General features: G+C 45.5%; 1 protein-coding gene across 1 annotated transcript in view; it reads right to left on the reverse strand.

The window, feature by feature from the left end:
• Positions 1-22101, reverse strand: part of SHCBP1L (SHC binding and spindle associated 1 like) — a 54571-nt gene that overhangs the window by 24155 nt on the left and 8315 nt on the right. The window contains exons 4-6 of the mRNA XM_014595977.3: positions 9417-9503; positions 9115-9333; positions 5191-5296 (exon numbers count right to left, since the gene is read on the reverse strand). Coding sequence (XP_014451463.1) covers positions 5191-5296; positions 9115-9333; positions 9417-9503 — 412 coding nt within the window. The remainder of the gene's footprint in view (positions 1-5190; positions 5297-9114; positions 9334-9416; positions 9504-22101) is intronic.

Below are 22101 nucleotides of genomic sequence, written 5' to 3' on the forward strand. Positions count from 1 at the left end.
GCTACTATAAGCACCTTGGGATGGTAGATAGGCCAAAGGGTGGATCTTCTGTGGTAACATTTTTTATAAAAAAATTTCCTCTGTGAAAGTATGACAGATATACAGACATTTGGGAAGATGTGAACTAGTCTCCAGTTTCCTGGGAAAAAATTACAGCAGCAAGTATCATCATCCTAAACGTCAGCTTCTGTCTCAGTAAATTGAATTTCCTGAGCCCCAAGTTGAATTGCCACCCTCCTTTTCTCTTTGGGGAAGAACTAATATTGGGCATCACAAAGAACTGGAAGGCATAACCCAGTTGTGATGATGTTCAAGACCTTCTGATCTAGTAATATGTAACTGAAGTAGCCAAGCAGTTCCCAGAGGAATGTAAAATCAGCTCTGGACTCATTCCAGTTTGATCAAATGTCTTGATAGTTCCATCAAAATGACTGCTATACTTGAACTGGAGTGAGAAAACTGGTGGGTTGTATTCACTTGTAGAACTGTAATCCATTCTTAGATGGTTTGGAAAATCTATGAAAGAAAAATGACTGCAGTGCTAATTTTTAAAGAGCATGCAATTGCTGCTTTCTGTGTTTTCTTTTAGTTGGAAGGAATGGATTGTCATTATGCAGTTCTTCAGGGTATGAAGTGTACTGTCCATCCTACTACTAAACAAATCCTTTCTATCAAATGGCAGGCCCACCACAGTACTCTGTTTTTAACTAGAGTAGCTGCAGCCAGGACAACTGCCACGTGACCGCTGCTGCTGCAATCAAATGGTGAACTGTTCCAACTTTATCTAGGCTTCCCTGATCACTGTCTGGTCTTTCATTACTAGCAAGACAAATGCCTTCCTCAAGCCAAGTGACTGTACATAAAGCAAATATGCCTCACAAAGAATAGAAAATCATAGGTTTACAGTAGGACCTCATAATTAGAGACCGTGAACCACAGGCTCATGGAAGAGTATGCCTTATGGTTGAAAACCTTTAGTCTTTTGGCTTCTTGTCTTTCAGTCTAAAAAACTTACCTTACAACAGGAATGGTCTGTGATGAACCACTCTCAGCCTGGGTTCAAATGCCTATGAGGCAAAATGTCTGGTAATCATTCTGGCCCACTTGCAATGAATACTCTACAGGACTAAATCTTTGACAGACTGCTGCTCATGGTTGTCTGACAACTGCCTGGTGGGTTGAACTGACCAAGTATTGTGAAGGCCAGAAATCGACAGAACCAATTGTGCCGTGTAATTAAGATCTTCATGGCTTTCTGACAAAGTTGAAATGATCTTGCTTCCCTTTGTTTGTTAGTATAATGTATATAACTGTAATGTTGCCTGTCAGCACTGGATGTGGATTCCAGAACTAGAAGCACTAGCACTTTTGTGGAAACAAGGTCCTGGGGACACTGTAGATCCTGAGTTGGAAGCTGCTTCATCAAAAAGTGAAGGAGGAATCTACTTGCTGAGGTGCAGACAAAGGTACTCTGCTGCATACCTGAAGAGTCTTTTCACCATTTTAATGGGAAAAAAAAAAACTTATTGTGGGACCACAACCATCATGTCCTTACAGCATGTGAACATCAGTTTCAGATGTCAACGACTGAGGACAAGCTTTGAGGATCTAGCAAGGAAATTACTGAGCCTACAGCCACCACCTCAATTTGAAAATAGTGGATGGATGACTGACATGTCAATGGCCCACAATCTCCTTTCTATCTCCTTTCTTCTCTGGGATGAGAAAATAAAGAAAATAAAATCCCATATGCTAAACTCTAAGAGAACCTTAGGTTTGATGTCATGTACATACTCTCACTTATTCTCCATGGCAGATGCAACTGTTTCACATATGTTCAAACTTGTCTGGCAGGAGAAACTTCTTTTCCCCCAGTCTACTTAAAGCTTAAATCTGTGAGTGTCCCCACTTTGGTGGCTTTACTTTTTTCCCTTTTTTTTTTTTTTAAATCCTTTTTTTTGCTTGTTTTCTACATATTGCCACCTGGCTGTGTCCAGCTAAAGTGCCTTGTATCTTTTTATCTTGGATATATTTCTATTTCCCTCATTCTCTGGCCCCAGTTCCCTCCATCTGAAAGAACAGGCTTCATATTTCTAGAGTTCCCACATATGTTGGGAAGCAAGGGAGTGTATTTACTCTTCTTTCCCCCTGAAGCTTAAGACCTACTTCAGCATTCAGGCAGTGGGGAGTACAACAGTGCTCTTTAAGGGCTTTTTTCCTTGACCTGGGACTTATCATCTCACCTAGCTAGATTGTGTCCTTCTCATCTTTGTCTCTTCTCCATGATATGTTCTGCATTTCTTGATTGGGTTTTTGTGTTGAGGAGTGTGGCTCTTCAGGAGAGGAGCAAGAATTCAACATGCCTGTCCAACTCCAAACTATGTGCCCTGATATTGAGAGGAATCAGCTGGTTGTGAACATGTAAGGCACAATTCACCCTCTAAGGGTTGTAAGTGCTGCCTTACATATGGAACCCTGCTTTGATAAAGCCCAGTCCTTGCAAGACAGCTACAGTGGATGGTAAAGAAGTCCAGAAGTGAAGGGCTGTATTGAGGTAGCTGAAGCCAGCATGCTGTTATTTACCTGATCCACAGGAGAAGTAGTAAGGAAGAATAAACTGTTTGCTACTACCAACCCCCCACCCCAATTAAAAATTTCAGCTGGTAAATGGAACAATTGAGAGCAAAATGCCCTGCCACTGAAATGCCATACAAGAGGCAGAATATATCTTTAGTAGAAACCTGAAGATGGGTCACGTCCAGCAAGGGCTTTATTATAGTCTTGAACTGCTCTAGAAGCTATAGGAGGGAAATAGCTTGTGCGTATATCATGATTACTAGAGAGCCTGGTTACCAGAAAAAGTCTGAAATAGGAACTGCCAAAACCTCTAATTCTAAAGAAGTAGAAACAATGAACTCCCATAACCAGATGACTCTGAATACAATCCAATAATGCATTTTGAAGATCCAGATTTGAATCCAGTTTTTCAACCCTGCCACCTTCTGGAAAGGGCGTTATCGTCATTTATTTTAGGAAAGAAATGATGGAAGTTCTTTCTCCTTCCTTAATCCTGGTTTACACAGATCTGCAGCTGCTTTTACTGCTGTATCCAAAAATCACAAAAAGTTTTAAACCGCAGAATGGTCTGTAGTTCCGTTTAGCCCTGGAGAGGAGTCTGACTCTCAGGAATGCAACTAGATGCATCCACTATGGTGGAAAAAAGGAGGCAATGGACTAAGAATATATATCAAAGATTCACTTGTAGAATGGATTACGATTCTACAAGTGAATGCAACCCACCATGATGTCCCCGTTGTTTCAATCCAGTTCAAGCATACCAGTCACTTTGATGGAGTGATCAAGAGATGAAGTTAAAGTCAAGCAAGATATGTGATCAAAATGGTTCAAGAGGAGCCAAGATCCAAGCTACAAGGTTTGGAGCTGAATGGCTCCATTTAGCTGATTTGGAGAAAACAGTACATATCACTTTCACTATTATGATGTCTATAATGGTAAGTTCAAGTTCTTTTTCCATAGCTGTTTTGTTCACCGGTACTTACAGCAATAAGAAACAATCAACCCTGCCAGTGAGCAGATTTTAACACCTTATCATGCAGCATCACCCATTTCAGAGGGACCTTTTATAGCCCCTCACTTACAGGTGAGAGAGACCCCTTCTAGGATTGTTGCTGGGTACAGAGTTTGGAGGATGGTACTCTGAGAACCTGCTGAGGCCAAAACCCATCAAAAAGGCCCCAACACACTTGTCTTACTTCAATAGGCATCTCTGCTTGTGGAGGGAAGAGAAGGAATACAAATATGAAGAGGACTGCCTGCAAGATTTGGCATCTGAGGCCTGTTGTAAGTGATCTGTGCAGGAACAGCAGCAGGCTGCTTCTGCAAATCAAGAAAAATAACAAAAACTTGAGAGAGGTATTAATGTAGAGAGAATTGAGTAGGTTACTGATGAATATTTTTTAATGATCCTACTCACAAAGCAAGCAATGATCTAAAAATTCATTTCAGATTAATGGACTGACTACATACTATAAATGTAGATCTATTCGCATCCCACCAGATGAGAAGACTGTATTCATAGATGCTAGGGTCGGAAAGGACCTCAACAGATTATCGAGTCCAACCCCTGCCTAGGCAGGAAAGAATGCTGGGATCAGATGATCCCAGCCAGATGCCTATCCAGATGCCTACTCTTAAAGACCCCCAAGGTAAAGGAGAGCACCACCTTCCTTGGAAGCCCATTCCAAATTCTGGCCACTCTTACCGTGAAGAAGTTTTTCCTTATATCTAGGCTAAATCTGCTCTCTGTCAGTTTGTGACCATTGTTCCTTGTAACCCCAAGACGCACTCTGCAGAGCGTCTCCGATCCCTTGCTGTGTCCCCCTGATGAATTTGTAGGCAGCCACAAGATCACCTCAGCCTTCTCTTGCGGAGCCTGAAGAGGTCCAGGTCCCTCAGTCTCTCCTCATAGGGCGTGTCCTGTAAACCCCTAACCATACAAGTGGCTCGCCTCTGGACCCTCTCGAGTCTATCAACATTCTTCTTGAAGTACAGCACCCAAAATTGGACGCAGTACTCCAACTGCGATCTGACCAGTGCCACGTAGAGAGGAAGTATCACCTCCTTTGTTCTATTTGTCATGCATCTGCTGATGCATGATAAAGCGTGGTTAGCTTTGCTGATGATTTCGTCACACTGATGACTCATGTTCATCTTAGAGTCAACTATGACTCAGAGATCCCTTTCCGCTTCTGTACTGCTGAGAGGCTCACTTCCCAGTCAGTAGGTGTGCTGGATGTCTTTGCGCTCTAGGTGCAGCAGTCAGCACTTGTCCTTGTTGTACTGCATCCTATTGCGTACTGTCCACTTTTCTAACCTGTCTAGGTCTGCCTGCAATCATTCCCTACCCTCCAGAGTCGCACTTCACACCACAATTTAGTGTCATCCGCAAATTTGGACAGAGTACACTTCACACCCACATCCAAGGCAATATATTAGACAGTGTTATCATCATTGTCATTATCATTGTATTAGACCATTTCAGTTAAGAGGTTCACTTATGAACAAAGGTCTCCTTGAAGAAAACTACATACAACCATCCCCTAGGTTATTTGGCTTTGTTTATCATATTTAGTCTGACTCATAAAATCAGAACCAGAGAGTCATCCTCACCATTTCTGCTGTCATTGTTTTAGCTACAATATGAGTTACAGGTTTTCCATCACTTCTGTATCCTTTTCTACGTCTTAGTATCCTTGGTGTCAGAGGTCCATGGGCTCTGTAATTTAGACAGACATTTATGTACTACAGGTAGCTTTAAAAAAAGCATTTTGAGTGTATATGAGACACACTGACGAAGACATTTTGTGCTATATCTGTTACAGATATGAACAGATACACATTTAAACCTAAACCATCTCCTTATACAAGACATGCATACCAGCAATGCCCAGCATCACAAAACTATCATAGTGCTAAATGAAAATGTTCAAAGGCTGAATGTTCGGTATTTCCTCCTTGTCTAGGCAATAGTCATCTATTTAGCACATAGATAGCCTACTTCGCATCCACAAATTCTTAGAAATTAAATCACAAATTAATTAAACATGTGAAGGTATTGGGCTCTGAACTATATTTAAAAACAAAAATTGAACTCTAAACACTGCTTCTATGCAATTAGTTTCAAAATGTTTGTTTGACTAACTAGCAAAGATGAGACCCAAACTGTTACAAAGCCATTTTCAAAAAGTATTTTCTAGCCAGGCTCAACAGTTTAACTCGGTCTTCTCTTACAAACTAACCCCTATGCTATGCCAAGCGTCAATGAAATGCACAAGTCTCAGATAAAAACCAACCAAACAAACAAAACACAACAGTCACATTTCTTAATACATGGACACATCCTAAAGTCCAATTATGGTGCAAAGAGAGACCAAAAGTTATAGTGTTCCATATATTCTTTTTACTGGCTCACTAGTATCTGTAATAAATTCTTTCAATTTAACAAAATGTAATGAGAAATAAATCTGGAAGAGATGCAAGACAGGGAGGATTGAGTTGAGCAGGCGGGAGAGAACAGAGGTGGGAAATGAACAGGTCAGGAAGCAAAGAGGCTTTGGAATGCAGAGGAGAGACAGGAGCAGATGGATCAGGAGCCTCTACTTAAAGGACACATTCTGAAGTCTCAAAATAATTTGTTGCTATTGAAAATATCTCCATCCACATCTAGTGGAACACCCACAAGACAAAAGCTTTCAGTTGCTATGATTTACTCTTATCTACAGAACAGCTCCCTTCTATTTAATCAAGAATCTGATCCCGGATGCTGGTCCACGTGTAGAGCCAGTATGGTTCCGCAATGAAACTATGGAGGTTTTAAGCTTTAGGAATTAACATAAAATTAGAAACATTATAGATTGCAAAGTCAAACACTCAAAAGTTAGAATGTAAAAAATGAGTTTTGCATACAATCTTAATTTGGCCTTCTTGGGCAACCATAATAGCATTTAATTACACATTCACATAGTATCTTTTCAGAAGAACCCTTTTCATTCAAGTGTACTAGAAAAATTGAGCTATAGGAATTAATCAATATTTTTAATTAATGAGGTCCATAGGGACCTTGCCTTATTTGCAGCAAAAGTCTGAAGGTGCGTAGTGAAAGAGGAAGCATTACGGAGGAGAAAGGATGATCTCATATTTAAGGCATTTATATTCCACCCTTTAGAAACAGATCATATCCCTGCCTGTGCCAGAGTTCCAAATGATACCATCTTAGCAATAACCTGCAAAAATTTAACTACATATTCTGTACACTCAGCTTGAAACATGTGTGAACTGACTGGCAAAAGAGCTTAACACTCGCAGCTACAAACCAAGCACAATGGTCAAGGTCAACTATAATGGCACTGCATTATAAAGCACTAAATCCTCTATAAACCTCCCCACTCAGGCTACTGAAACCTGGCACCCCAAATGAGCTATCAACTCAGACAATCTTTGTTAATCAGAATAGTACCACCTCACTTCACAGGTGTTATAACATTGAGTTCTTTATGAACCCTAATGAAATAAGATACTTTAAAATCAGAGACCACCAGAAAAAGCCTATGATAATATTAATTCTATGCTGACTGCAGGGTTTGAATAATATAAGATAAATAATGCACAGAGAGACAGATTAAATAATTAGGATTAAAAGAAATATTGAACAGCTACCCATGCAGTCAGCATTCTTCATTCTGGACACTGACTAAGGCAGGGAGCCTATGAAACAAACACACACAATCACAGATTTATAATGTTGGAAGGGACCTCAAAGAGCATCTAGTGACTACCCCCACCCTAAATACAGAACAAGTTATTTCTAAACCATCCAAGACAGATGTCTATCCAGCCTCTTCTTGAAAACTTCCAATGAAGGAGATTCCAAAACTTCCATAGGCAGCCTGTTCCTCTGCCCTACTCGGGGGCAATGCGTAGTGGATGCACGTGCACCCCCTGAGAGCGCCGGTGCACCCCGTCAGGCCGCGCTCCCTGTTTAGCCAGTGGGCAGGGGGGTAGACGGGAGCACCAGTGCCCCCCATGTGAGCACTGGCTGGGGAGCTAGGCCACTAGCAAAAGCGACTGCCCCACTTCCGGAAGTGGCTGCAAAAGTTCCCGAAGCGGCGCGGGCACTTTTATGGTGAGTGAGATCAGCCGTGGGGAACCCCCCCACCAACCTCCCACTCAGCAGGATCAGCTGCCAGGGGACACCCCCCCCCCAAGTTGCTGACTGGTGACAGAGGGGGCACGTGCCCTTCCCCCCCCCCCCAACTCAAGGGGTACCAGACATTCATGATTCTACTGTTCTTACTATTAGGAAGTTTTTCCTGAAAGTTCATTTAAGTATGTTTTGCTGCAGTGTAAACCCACTGCCTCATGTTGTGTTCTCTGTGGCAAGTTGCTCTCCCTCTTCCTCTGGCAGCCTTGAAAATATCTGAAAAATTTTGATTGTGACTGCCCCTTCCTCCAGTCCCCAATCTTTTCTCAGAGCTAAACATACCTAGTTTTTTCAGCCTTCCCTTGTATGGCTTGCAGGGCCATCCCTAGCATGGGGCGAATCAGGGCGACCACCCCGGGCCATACACTTTTGGGAACCCCCATGGAGTGGGGCAGAGCAGCAGCAGCGCAGAACCAGGAGGAGCAGCGGCTCCACGTCCAGCCACTCGCTACCTACCCTTCCTCCTCCCCAACCCCCCTCCGGGCAGCTTCTTCGAGTCCAGGGCCCAAATTGGGGTGGAGCGGGGCCCCGCATGGGCTGATTTGCCCTGGGCCCCACACCCTGCTTGGGTCAGCTCTGATGGCTTGCATTCCAATTGCTTTATCATCTTTCACACATCTTTGGATGCTCTCTAGTTTCTCTGCATCATTTAGTAAAAGTGGTGCCCAGAATACTCCAGCTGACACAATACTCCAGCTGAGGACTAAACAGCTCCAGATAATGTGATACTTCTGTATCTTGCTTATAATACTCTGTTAAAGCAGCCCAAAATGGTGACAGCATCACATTACTGACTCATGTTGTGTTTATGATCCATCATAACTCCTAGATCTTTCTCAGCAGTGCTACTGGGATTGTGTGTCAAAGACTGTCATAATACATCCGTCATGACTTGTGCTTGGGTATCCTTAATTCTAGCTTGTCTTTTTGACTTTCATTCTTAACCTTCTTATAATATATTTCTTTATGTAATATGAATTTATGTTACATACTTTTGTACAAAAGAATATTATAGTTCTGAAAGTGTCGGCATAAGGCCTGGGGCAAAACTGATCAAACTAAAGAAAAAGAAGAGGGAAGGATGGAGATTTTTTTTTAATTGTACTGACTTAATAGTTTCACCAGAAAAAAGCAACATTTGATTTACTATTGATGAAATAATTTCATTACAAAGAAGATCAGTTTTGCTAATCAGCAAGAAACTCTGTATACTTGTAAGAATAATACTAGTTAGCAGAAAACATGTAGAAGTGAAAAGCACAAAAGTCAGTTACCATTAGACTGCATTGTTAAAGAAAGATCTCAAGTATTAACTAACAAACTATTAAAATTACCTGAGACGTAGGTCCTCCCATATTTTCAGCAGTCCACATAGCATTACTAACTCATAGTATTTTTTCCAGCATTCAACAGCTTCTTCTGCTGAAGGTTCTTCTTTAATATTGCTTTGATACTGAACCAATTCCAAATGCATGTTCTTATACTTCTCCAGATGTTTCCTAAAACGATGACCAACTGTAGCAGGAATAATCCCGCTCTCAATATCGCACCAACTTTGAAAATGAGAATAGAAAAGTTAGACTTTAAATAACAAAGAAACCCAAAGACTCCAGAAAATGTTATGCAACATACTTACATTTTAATTCTTTCTTCTATCAGAGATGCATAGGTCTCACAGCTTTCATCATCATCCCAGTCTCTCCAAAGGAAGTCATAGAAAAACCTAATAGAGACATAACAGAGACTCTGTCATATTGCACATTTCTAAAGGAACAGGGGGAAAAAACCTTTTGCTCTCTACTGCAGTGCTCTAAAGTTCTGCAGTGCTCTAAAGTTCTGAACAACAGTATTTCACCTTAGATACTGTAACACTATAATCTATTTCCTACAAGAACAATCTGCTTACTTCTAAAAACTTAGCTCTCTTTTGTGGATTTATGTAAAAACTTAGGTGCTTGCATAAGCACTTTGTTCATGGCTGGCTAATGAGTGACTTTTATTTTTTTTTAACATGGTGTGGCAGGGCACTGTTGGTGCCTGCCACTTTAAGGGCTGAGGCAAGCAGCCAGCAGGTGCTTGACTGCGGCAGCCATTTTTAGATCTCTGGCTGCCTATATAAACAGGGCAGTTCACTGTTGGCAGGCCAGGCAGAACGCAACATCCTGAAGGTAATGGGCAGGAGCTTATGGGGATTGATTGGAGGCTTCTGGTCCTAGGCATGACCTAAAACTAAACCCTGCCGGGAGTGGGTAGCCTGGTGGGGCTCCCAGTGGCGCGGGAGCCCCCAGGAAATACCAGGCCAGTTACCACCCCAGTGAAAGGTGGGTCAGGGTGCCTTAATAACCCCAGCTCCGACAACTGGGTGGGTTACCCCGTAATAGGGCCAAGAAGGCGGACCCAGGTTAGAGAGTGGGCTATCGACTTAAAATACCCTTGACTGGTCAATGCTGGGACCAGGACCAGAACAGTCAAAAGGGCCAGGGGCCCACCACAAGGGACGCCCAGGGCCTGTGTAGCCAAAGGTCCCGCGGGGGCCACACCCAAGAGAGGAAAGAGTTCAGGGAGCTAGGCAGCCCAGAATGAGGGTGGAGTAGGTCGCCTGATTAGAGGGATCCAGTTGGGGTCCGGATTGGAGGATTCTGGGGCCCAGTCTTGGACCAGTGACGATAAGAACAATGGATGCCATCTGCGAGGCTTGGGCTGTGGTGTAGGGGAAGAATGGAGCTGCAGATAGCACCCCCTGGCATCGGGGCAAGAATTGGGCAGCCTCCTGCCTAATTAATATCATAATTATATATCATCAAGCCGTGGCAGGAAAGGAGGTGGGCAGCTGTCCCAGAAACAGGTGGGTGGGCCCTCGATAGACTGGCCCCAAGGAAGCCCCCTGCTAAACATGGACACCTGGGGTAAGGACTAGGGTGCAGGTGGTCAGGGAAGGTCACCCAAGACTTGGGCAATGACTAGGGAACAGGTTCACAGAAGGTCAGAAGACAGAGCTGAGGCCAGGGTGAACCAGGAGACAAAGCCAAGAGTCAGAGACTGAGCCACTAGATCCACGGGGATTTTCTAAAAAGCCAGTGTCCTGAAACAAAGCTGAGCAGGGTCAGAAGCCAGAGAACCAAGACCATACGATATAGGGAGGCCCACCAGAGCAGACCAAGAAAAACTGCTGGTTGGCCCACAACCTGCCACCACAAGTAAGACCAAAAAGGAAGTATGCTCTTTCTAACAACCAGCCAGGAGGCTCCAGCAGGGGCCAGCTGGATCATGAGCTGAAGTAGGTCTGCCAGTCAGAGCCCCAAACAGGTGTAGGCAACCAGCTCAGGCTGGGCTGCCCAGTAGGTCCCCTGACATCTGGGGCACCAAAATATGCTATAATTGATTTATTGTCTCTCATCTTCCAAACCCCGAGGTTAGGTTTGGCAAAAAACCCACTTTGGGGTTTTTTTGTTTTGATCAGGATGGTGGTCAATACTGATTTAAAGCAACTGAAACTGGCTTTCATCAAGAAAACATCCCAGAAACTTCTATAATGTGCTTAAACAGTCATATCTGAATATTCCAGAAACTTCTCAAACTGTAAGGTGACTGTCATGGTGCATATCATGAAAGCAGCCATCAGAGTTTGGACTGTTAGTTTAGCTAAAGTTGCAGAAAAGGAAAAATGAAATTTAAGTAAGTGTGTTTGGTACTTACTTATTTCTTCAGGTGAAAGTTATGGTAAAATGACTGAGCTTAATAATATTCACATTACTTTACGCTAAATATCTAATTTTTAGTAGTGCATACGTAACTTTATCCAATGATTCACCTCTACTTTGAAGGCCTGCACAGTGCCCACATCTGCTCTGTCACATTCTTGAAGAAAATAAATAATAACTGCTAAAAGCAGATAATGTCACATTTACATAGCTACAGTGCTTCTACAGCCAATGATAAAAGGATGACTAATAAGATATTCATGCAACACACTCATTCTAAGCTAAAACAATGTTGTAAAATTATAGTTAAGCACTGCACACCATAACCACATTGAAAGCTGAGTGCAACCTGGGCTCCAGATTTTATATTGTTTACCTAATGTTAAGAATAACAACCTGATGTAAATGCTGAAAAGCTTTGTTTAAATAAATAAGAGTGGTTTAAGCAATGTGTGTCTTTAATAAGATAATGTATTAATTCTTAAATTTAAATTGCAATGCCTTAATTTAAAACACCAACTTTATTCTTAGTTAGCTATAGTGCTTTAACTAGTCCAAACTACAGAGAAAGCAATAAGAGCGAAATACTGTTTGAAAGGTTTTTATTTCTTACATTTGTATTTTAAAAATGCTCTGAGACCTATTCTGCGCCCCCATGGCACTGCATCCAGGATAGGTGCCCCAGTTGCCCCTCCCTAAATTAGAGTCAGTGATCAAAACTCAATTAAAACCAGGACAGTTAAACTGGTTTAAACCAGCATTTGAAATCAGTGGTAAAAAAAAACTGTCCAGTTCTGCCCAAGATGCTTCTGTAAACTTTAAACAAAAACAACTGAACTTTAAACAAACTAAAGCAACCCTCCTGGTAGCTTTCCAATATGTTGCCAGCAAGTAGAGTCAACATCTCCAACCAAGAAGACAGGGTATGAAATCTGATTAAAAGAAAGATTAGCTCTCTTCAGGAAGATCTTGCTTTTCTATTTTGTTTTTACTTTACAATTACTGAATAATTTCTCTAAATCAGGGGTTTTCAACCTTTTTTAAAATAAGTGTACCCCCAGTGGCTGGATGCAATGTGGGGGGGGTGGTATAGCTGGATGCAGAGCGGCGGTAGCGGTTGCCGCGTGTGGGTTTCCCCCACGCCTGTGCAGCCCACAGAGAGGTGCCACTGCCCTCGACACGCCGGCATGCTCCTGGGGCAGTGGCAACACAGGGTGGTGGGTGGCAGCACTCTGTCCCCACCCCCATGTATCCCTTAGGGCCTTCCCAAGTATCCCCGGGGCTACACATACCCCAGTTGACAACCCCTGATCTAAATATCTCAATCTCTATTTGTAGGAATTCTCCGTAAAAGGTGACGAAAGAAAGCTGAGAAAAACTGAGGCAATTTAATTCAAATTAAACAACACCCTGCCTGAATGACCCTGCTCACCAAGCACCCACTTAAGAAATGGAAAAGTTAGAGAATAATGTATTTTAGCTTTTTCCATTTATCTTGATGCCTCATGATCTCCTGCAACTGTAGAAATATGTTCTACCACTGGTTGCTTCTTAAATGGGAGAGAAATACAGCTAGCTACTAGCCAACTACCTTTCTTTTTGATTGTATGGTGTCCTTCCTGACTGTCGCAGGTAAGTGCCCTGCTCCTAAAGAGGGGAAACTGCTGGGGAAAGAGCCCTAGCAGGGAGTAAGGAGCCCAGCTGTTGGTTGCCAGGGCAACGGGAGTCAGCAAGCAACCCACACCTGCCAGCGGTCAGCTGACGGTACGGGGCAAGGCCTGGCCCTTATAAAGTCTAGGAGCTGAGGCTAGAGGCAGTTCCCTGCCAGCAGCCCAGGAAGAAGGAGCTCTCTGCTGCAAGAAGCGAGGAGAAGCCTGATGAAGGAGCAGCACATGACATGGCTGTGGGATGAAGAACCCCGGTAGGCAAAGCGTGATCATAGCCAAGTGGCTTATGTTTAAGTTATAGCCAAGAAGCTTGAGTTTGTGTTGCTATTTGTTATATCGGTGGTTTGGGTGAGGCTATTAGGGGTTGGAGGAGGCCTCATAGGAGACTCACAGTGGTGTGGGGACCCGAGCGCCAGTGAAGGCGCAGCATTCGGGGTGCACAGACCCCAGCCCCAGAGAGGGGCAGTTAAGAAGCCCCAGAGAAGGGGGCATTGCGGAGAAGCCCCAGTGCGAGCGTGGTGAGCCCTCAGAGAGGGGGCGGCTTTACTGAGAAGAGCCCTCAGAGAGGGCGCGGAAAGAGAGAGAGAGAGAGAGAGACAGGGCTATTGAGAGCCCGAGTGCCAGAGAGTGACAAGACAGAGAGAGACCGAACAACGTCTATTCCAGCTGTGAGGCTTGGGGCGTGGTATAAGGGGTGGTTGGAGCCATGCATAGCCCCTAAGGCTAGGGTGCCCCTAAAGCGCCCATTGTAGAGCGGGACCCACGAAGAGTCCGGGAGTTCACAGGGCCAGAGGTAACCATGCCCAAGGAGATGTAAGGCAGCCTCCCTAACTTATGTGAACATCAAAGACATGGCGGGCAAGAATCTGAGGGTGCCCTTGGGCCGACTTGGCATGGGAAGGGGGCCTTGAGGAGATCGTGGCCCTCCTGCAGGACCCCGCCTATGACACTGACAAAGCAGCAAACGTGAAACTTGGCAGTGGTATTTCTCTTAGTTCTCTTCTCTTCATGTTTTAACAAAACAAACCCATCTTTCTACTCTTTTTCTTCTACCCCCCATATGAAGTGTTTAAGTGAAAAGAATACAAGGATTAGAAGAGGCAGGCGCGCAGCAGTAACCCAGAAGGAGCCTCCAGCAAGAGAGAGGAAAACGCACAGCTCCACAGACATGGTAAGGACGCAGAGCACAGCTGCTAGGAGTCCCGCCCTGGTGGCACCATCTACCCTGGGCTCCTCTGAGGCCTCTACCCAAATGGAGCTCATGATGGGGGTGCCGGCCCCCTGCCCCCATCTGTGGGGGTGGCCTGGTGGGAACCCAGAGGCCAGTGGTGAGAGAGGGGTCTGGTGGCTCCCTTGCCTGCCCCTCCTATGCCCGACTTCAGGCCCTGGAGGAGCAGGTGTAGGAGCTCCATGCTGAGGTGAGCAGGCTACAGGGGATCAGGACTGCAGAGAACGAGATTGACACCTATTTTCGTTCACTGCAGGACCAGTTTTCCTGCATACAGACCCCCCAGGAGAGACGCACAACAGAGGAGTGGCAGAAGGTGCCCACCAGAACCAGGGCTGCTTGGGTTAGTGTGGTACAACTCGGGAACAGATACAAGGCCCTGGCAGCCTTGGAGGAGAAGGACGAAGAGGATGTCTCTGGGGGGGACGGTGCCACTCCATGCACGACACAGACTGCACCAAGAGGGAGCACCAGGTGGAAGAAATGCTGAGTCCTCACCATCGGAGATTCCATCCTGAGGGGAATGGAGGGTCCCATCTGCCGACCCGACCCCATGGCATGGGAGGTCTGCTACCTGCCTAGGGCTCAGATTCAGGATGTCACAGAGGGGATCCTGGCCTTCATTCGACTCTCAGACCAGTACCCCATGGTCCTAATCCATGTGGGAACAAATGACACAGCCAGGAGCAACCCAGACTGCATCATGAAGGACTACAAGGCCTTGGGGGCCCAGCTCAAGGAGACCAGGGCACAGGTGGTATTCTCCTCTATTCTGCCGGTAAGTAGACGCAGATGGCGACATGATGCCTGCATCAGCGAGGTCAACCGGCAGCTTCGGAGTTGGTGCTACCAGGCAGGCCTCGGGTTCCTGGACAACAATCTGCATTTTCGTGCAGCGGGCATGCTCGGGTGGGATGGGCTTCACCTCTCCCCTAAAAGCAAGCGTGTCTTTTCTTCCAGGTCGGCTGATCTCGTACGGCGTGCTTTAAACTAGCTTTGCCGGGGGATGGGGCCACAAGAGGACGCGAGGACACCTCCCAGCCAAGACCGGTGATGAGCACAAAAAGTACCCAGGTAAGTGACAAGGGTCCGGATAGTCCTAGGAATCAAGGGGGTGGGGGGTGCATGCACTAATAGGAGGCCTTAAATGCCTTTACACTAATACTCAAAGTATGGGGAATAAGCAGGAGGAACTTGCCCTCCGGATAGGTAGTACAAACCCAGACATAGTAGGGCTCACTGAAACCTGGTGGGATTCAACCCATGACTTGGCGGTAAACAGAGGCTACAGACTATACAGGCAGGACAGAACGGGGACGAAAAGCAGGAGTGTAGTGCTCTACGTCAAAGAGTAATACATGTCCTCAACTAATAGGATGGGGTCAGAGGAAGGGCAGACTGAAGTGCTCTGGGTCAGAATACAAGGGGGTCATGGCGAAAGTGACTTGGGGTGGGGGTCCACTACAGACCACCCAACCTCCCCCCCAACGGTGGGGGTCTACTACAGACCACCCAACAAGGGGGGAAGAGCTGGACCGGGAATTCTCAGGTCAGCTCACAGAGGCAGTTAAGTTAAGGGATGTGGTTGTCATGGGTAATCTAAACTACCTGGACATCTGCTGGGAGGAGCAGTCAGCCAGGTCTGACTGCTCATGTAAGTTCCTTGCTGAGATACAAGACCTCCACCTAACCCAGGAGGTGCACAGTCCCACCAGGGAGAATGCCCTGTTGGACCTGGTTCTGGCCGCAGGCGACAACCTAGTGAGGGGACTCCAGGTCCTCAACCACCTGGGCGATAGTAATCATCGCCTACTGAAATTCGCCATCCAACACAGGGTGTCAAGGGCCTGCAGCAAGGCAGCAGCCCTTGACTTCAGGAGGTCCGACTTCAATGAGTTGAGGAGATTGGCAAGAGAGGCATTGCGGTCCCGGACAGTAGGGGAACTAGGTGTCCAAGATGAGTAGTCATTCCTTAAGGAGACAATCCTCCAAGCCCAAGGGGTGACAATCCCAATGTGAGTTAAAGGGGCTAAGAGTGCTCAAAAGCCCCTTGGCTTGCCAAAGGCGTTCAGGAACGCCTGAAAGCCAAAAAGGAGGTGTACATCCAGTGAAAGGGAGGGGCTATCACCAAAGAGGATTGTACCTCCATCACTCGAGTCTTTAGGGAAGCTGTTAGGAAGGCTAAGGCGGAGACAGAAGTAGGGCTAGCAACAAGCATCAAGGACAACAAAAAGTCCTTTTTTAACTACATAGGGAGTAAAAAGAAGGCACCAGGCAACGTGGGGCCCCTGCGGGATACACTTGGCAATCTGGTGGCTGCACCAGATGAAAAAGCAGACCTTTTTAACATATTCTTTGCCTCCATTTTTCTGAGCAGGGACCGGGACATCTCCCCAACCAGGATTCAGGATGGACTCAGGAGAGACTCCGCCAGGCCTAGGTTCAGGGAGGACCAAGTTAGGGAACTTCTGGAGGGGTGGACGTGTTCAAATCAGCAGGTCCAGACGCTCTCCACCCCAGGATGCTGAGGGAATTGGCAGGGCTCATTGCAGGGCCCCTGGCACAGCTTTACAAGCACTTGTGGTGCTCTGGCCAGGTGCCAGAAGACTGGAAGGCCAATGTGGTCCCCATTTTCAAAAAAGGGAGGACCCAAGCCCGTTAGTCTTACTTCGGTCCTGGGGAAGCTCTTTGAGAGAGAGCTTCCCCAGGACCGCAACTGTGAGGAACCAGCAGGGGGATGATGCTCAAGGGCAACCACCATGAGTTCATTAGGGGCAGGTCCTGTCAGACCAACCTGATTGCCTTCTACAATCAGGTCACAAAATCATTGGATGCAGGTGTCACAGTGGATGTAGTCTTTCTCGACTTCAGGAAGGCCTCTGACATTGTCTCCCACCCCATTCTCATTAAAAAGCTAGGCAACTCTGGCATTGATGCCTACACAGTCAGATGGGTCGCAAATTGGCTAGGGGGTCGCACCCAGAGAGTAGCGGTGGATTGGTCATATTTGACCTGGAGGGGCGTGGGCAGTGGAGTGTCCCAGGGCTCAGTCCTTGGGCCCGTACTGTTCAATTTCTTTATTAGCGACTTGGATAAGGGGGTAAAAAGCACCCTGTTCAAATTTGCTGATAACACCAAGATTTGGGGCGAGGACATGCTAGAAGGGAGGGACAGGATACAACAGAACCTGGACAGGTTACAGGGGTAGGCAAATGTGAATAGGATGGGGTTCAATACTGACAAGTGTAGGGTACTGCATTTGGGCAGAAAGAACCAGCAGCATACCTGTAGGCTGGGGAACTCCCTTCTCAAAAGCAGAGTGGCAGAAAGAGATCTTGGAGTCATTATCGATATCGATTCTAAAATGAACATGGGCTGCCAATGTAAGGACACAGTCAGTAAGGCTAACTGCACCTTGTCATATATCCACAGATGCATCATGAGTAGGCCCAGGGAGGTGATCCTCCCCCTCTATATGACACTGGTCAGGCCACAGTTGGAGTACTGCATCCAGTTCTGGGCACTGCACTTCAGGAGGGATGTGGACAGCATCAAGAGGGTCCAGAGGAGGGCCACTCGCATGATCAGAGGGCAGCAGGGCAGACCCTCCAAGGAGAGGCTATGGGACCTGAACCTGTTCAGCCTTCACAAGAAAAGGCTGAAAGGGGATCTAGCGGCTGTCTATAAACTTACCAGGGGGGACCAGAGAGGACTGGGTGAGATGCTGGGAGGTGCTCAGGGGAACAGGGTAACAAGGAATAATGGCCACAAGTTGATTGAGAGTAGGTTCAGGCTAGACACCAGGAGGCACTACTTCAGTCACGGAGGCCAGGATCTGGAACCAGCTTCCAAGGGAAGTGGTGCTGGCTCCTACCTTAGACTTTAAAAGGAGGCTTGATAATTACCTAGCTGGGGTCATATGAGCTTAAACTTACCGGGGTCATATGAGCCCAGTATTCATTCCTGCCCAGGGCAAGGGGTCGGACTTGATGATCTGCTCAGGTCCCTTCCAACCCTATACCTATGAACCTACGTAGATCCAGGAGTTTGAGACAATGTTAAAGTTAAAATAGAAGCTTTTTCATGACTGGGGGTGTTAATAGGGGACAAGTCCTATTAATGAAAATAAGGCTAGGCGCTTGAGGTAGAAAGCTGCAGAACACCTTTGCAGCTAATTGGATAATAGCCCACTGAGGTGTCCTCAGCTCAAAAGGAAGAGGAGCCAAGATCTGTATTATCCCTGCACCTGAAACAGGGAGGACAGTCTAACCTGGGCAGAGATGGAGAAAGGAGCTCATTGCTGGGAGCTCTGTAAAGCACTGTGGCTAAATGGAGACTGACCCCAACCATGTTAATTGAAGGAACTCTCTGTGAAGGAAGCACTGAAGCAGTACCAGAGACTGGAGAGGGAACTGGGAGTAGACCCAGGAGGACCCAGGCTGGGAAAAGCCAGCAGAGCTGAGAAGCTTAGGTGGGGTGGGCTTAGAGAAGGGCACCCCAGCTGAAATTGATTAGCTTTGGCTTTGACTTTGTTTGCTTTGAAGCCATGGGGCATGGGAGTGTCTGAAAGGAAGGAAAGAAGGCCACTGAAGATGCCTCACAGAGGGGCCGAGGCTATTGGCAGGCCGCCCAGAGGCCCAGCAAATGTTGACTAGATGGAGACCTGAGAGACAAGGTGGAGGGGCAGGAATCCTGAGAGACCAGGCAGAGCAGAAGACCACACTGTTTCTCTGGAGGCAACCTCCCACAGTAAAATAGTAACATCAACGGTGTAGAAAGTGGACAGGGAGGATACCACCAGAGTGTAAGCAACAGGATGAAAGTGGCCACTTCTGCTGCTTCGGGTGGATCCTTTTAAAATGGGTTGGAGTAGTTTTATCCTGTTGTCACAAGGCATCTTCTTGATCTAACAGAATCTGAAAAGGTCATCAGCTGTCATCTAGCCTCACTGTACAGAATTATCCTCAGGACTACAAGAACTCTGCCATTTATTCAACACTCTGCTGTTTCTTCAAACCTTTCTTTGAAGAGAGAGGAGTTTTTTTGTTTTTGTTGGGTTTTTTTAAGCAAAGAAAACCAAGCCATTTGTAAAGAGTGACTAAGATAGACAGAAAACAGAAATGCACACAAATGTTCATGCTTAAAGATTTTTACTTGCTCTGTGACTAACCTTACTGAAGTGGTTTTACAGTTGCTACTTTAAAATGGGATACTCTCCTCCCTTTAAAGTGGACATTTTAGTACAACATTAAAGCCATTCAGAATGTCCAGTGGAGCTGGAACGTTGCTGACGTGAGCAGCTAGACATTCAGAATCAATTGTTTAGATAAAAGTTGCTGTTAAGCTTATTAAAGTGGCAGGCTAAGCCAATCTGGCACTTGTGAAGGGAAATTGGAAGAAAAAAAAAGAATCTATTGGCACAAACAGGCTAGAAGTAAAGAGTAGGCTGCTTTGCTACGCTAGTAAGAGAAACTGTTTTTTCCATGCTGTTTAAAATGTGTATTGCCTCTCTCTAACTCCCTAGTGCAATGATTCCCAGGGCTGGGCTAGGTCATTTTGACCGAGAAAGGCTAGAGAGAAAACAGGTCTATACTAGTCCCAACAGATCAGTAGGGCTAAATTATTCAGCTGCATCCTGTAAAAATGAAACAAACAGAGAGGCTCCCTCAAATAAGGTTCCAATACGGCTTTATATAATCCTTTTATTTTTTTTTTTACTACTGCTTTGTTTGTTTCATTTTGGCAGGATGCACTTGAAAAATATAGCTCTGGGAATAAAAGTCTTATTGATATCAGCAGTATAGACCAGCAGACTCTGCTGACATACTGAGGAAAAACCTAGTGAAGTAGCTGTAAAAGAGTGGGAATAATGAAACCAAGCTATGTTGCACAATTCCACTTGAAAAGGAGGTACGAGGAACAAGATCAGTGCTCGGTGTTCTCAGGCTGCTCTGATACAATGGCAATGTATACTCAAATGGCTTAGATTTTCTTATTTCTTAATTTATAGCTTGTATCATTGGGGAGAGGGCATTTTACTAAACTTTTTTTCTGTAGACTTACATTCTCAATAATCCTCTAGCCCAGTGGAACCCAACCTTTTACCCCTCAGGACAGATGGACCGTGTGCTTGGTCCATCTGCAGCCTGGATCTGGTATGTGAGGGCCCAATCTAACCGGTGGTGGGGTGTTGGCGAGTGGCCCAGCTTTGGCCCTGTGGGGGAGGGGGTGTAGTCCAGCACCTTCCTGGGAGAGGGAACATGACCTGGTTCCAATTCAGGTTGGGGGAAGGGGAAAGATGGAGAAGGGGATGTGACCTGGCCCTGATCCTATGTGGGAGGGAGGGTGGCTCAACTCCGTAGGGCTTGGAAATTTGACAGCTGGGGAAGGTAGCAGTATTACTTGCCACAGCTCCCCTACCATCAATTTTCCCAACCTGTGGGAAGCCCTGTAGACCAGACAACATGGCTCCATGAGACACCAAGAAAGTATGGGTGGGGGGGCAGGAAAGTCTACAACTGAGAAAGCTGCTACCATACAAAAGAAAAGGCTTCCTTTAGGAACTTGCAGCTTTTTCAAAATGAACCTAAACACCAGGGTAGCATTTCTCAACCTTTTTCAACTTGAGACAACCCTTGGAAAATGCCAGCCTAAGTTTTCACTGGATTGGCTTGCTTGTTTTTACTACGGAAAAATAATAGAGAAATTTTCTGTTGAAAAGAACTCGTAAAAATCTCAACAAGTCAAAATTCAAAATGTTTTAACACTATGGACTCTTCTCTGTAATCTCTGGGTTTATCTTGTGAATCATGTTTTCACACCAAACAGTGCTAAAATGCTCAGAAATCACCCTTTCCACAGGCAATCAAGGAGACAAAAACAAAAAAAATCTTATTATATAGGAGAAAAAAACTGTACAAGGAAAACTGACCATAGGTTTGGAGACAGAAACCTTTTTTGTCTTTTTAATTTACTTGCCTGGCTATACCCTCACCCTCCTGTGAGACCTGCCATATCTCCAGAATTCAGCCTTCCTGATAACTCTGCTAGCCCTGGCTGTGGGGACCACTGAACCTCCGAAGCCTGGGATCCAAAAGACCTTGATTCTATCCTATCTAGACTCTAAAAAATAAACAAAAACCCCCAAAACCTTCAAACCAGATATTTTTCTCATCAGCATGATTTTAATTGCTCATGAGTCTCCAGAAACCTCCAGGAGTTTCTGGTCTCCCTGAGACACCTGGCATTCTTCTGGCTCTGATGGGCCATTTTTCTCGGATGCCTTTTCTATACTGGAACTCAATTCTTTATTACAGGCAGCCTTGGGTGTTTGCTAAATACCTCACTTGATTATCTTCCAGTTACATCACGAAATTACAAAAGTACATTTATATCAAATACTATAATACATACAGCTATAAACATGATAAAACTGGACCCAGCTTTACACTAGCTATCAATAGAAATCAAACACCCTAGGCATAAATCTAATTTGGGAGAATATCTGTGCCTGCCATATGGCAAACCCCAAAGGCAACTCAGTTTTGGGGTGAATCCATGACAGGTATATTGTGCAGCAGAAAAAAAAAGAAGAGTTTGTGTCCTGGGGTAGGTGTATACATGCACAATTTATGAACCCCTATATTTGCATGATAAGGAAGAATAACCAAAGTTATGGATCGCAAAGCAGCTATGGTGTCTTTGAAGCAAGGGAGACTAGCTTAC

This window comes from Alligator mississippiensis, chromosome 5 (genome assembly GCF_030867095.1).
Source record: "Alligator mississippiensis isolate rAllMis1 chromosome 5, rAllMis1, whole genome shotgun sequence".
NCBI classification, from domain to species: domain Eukaryota; kingdom Metazoa; phylum Chordata; order Crocodylia; family Alligatoridae; genus Alligator; species Alligator mississippiensis.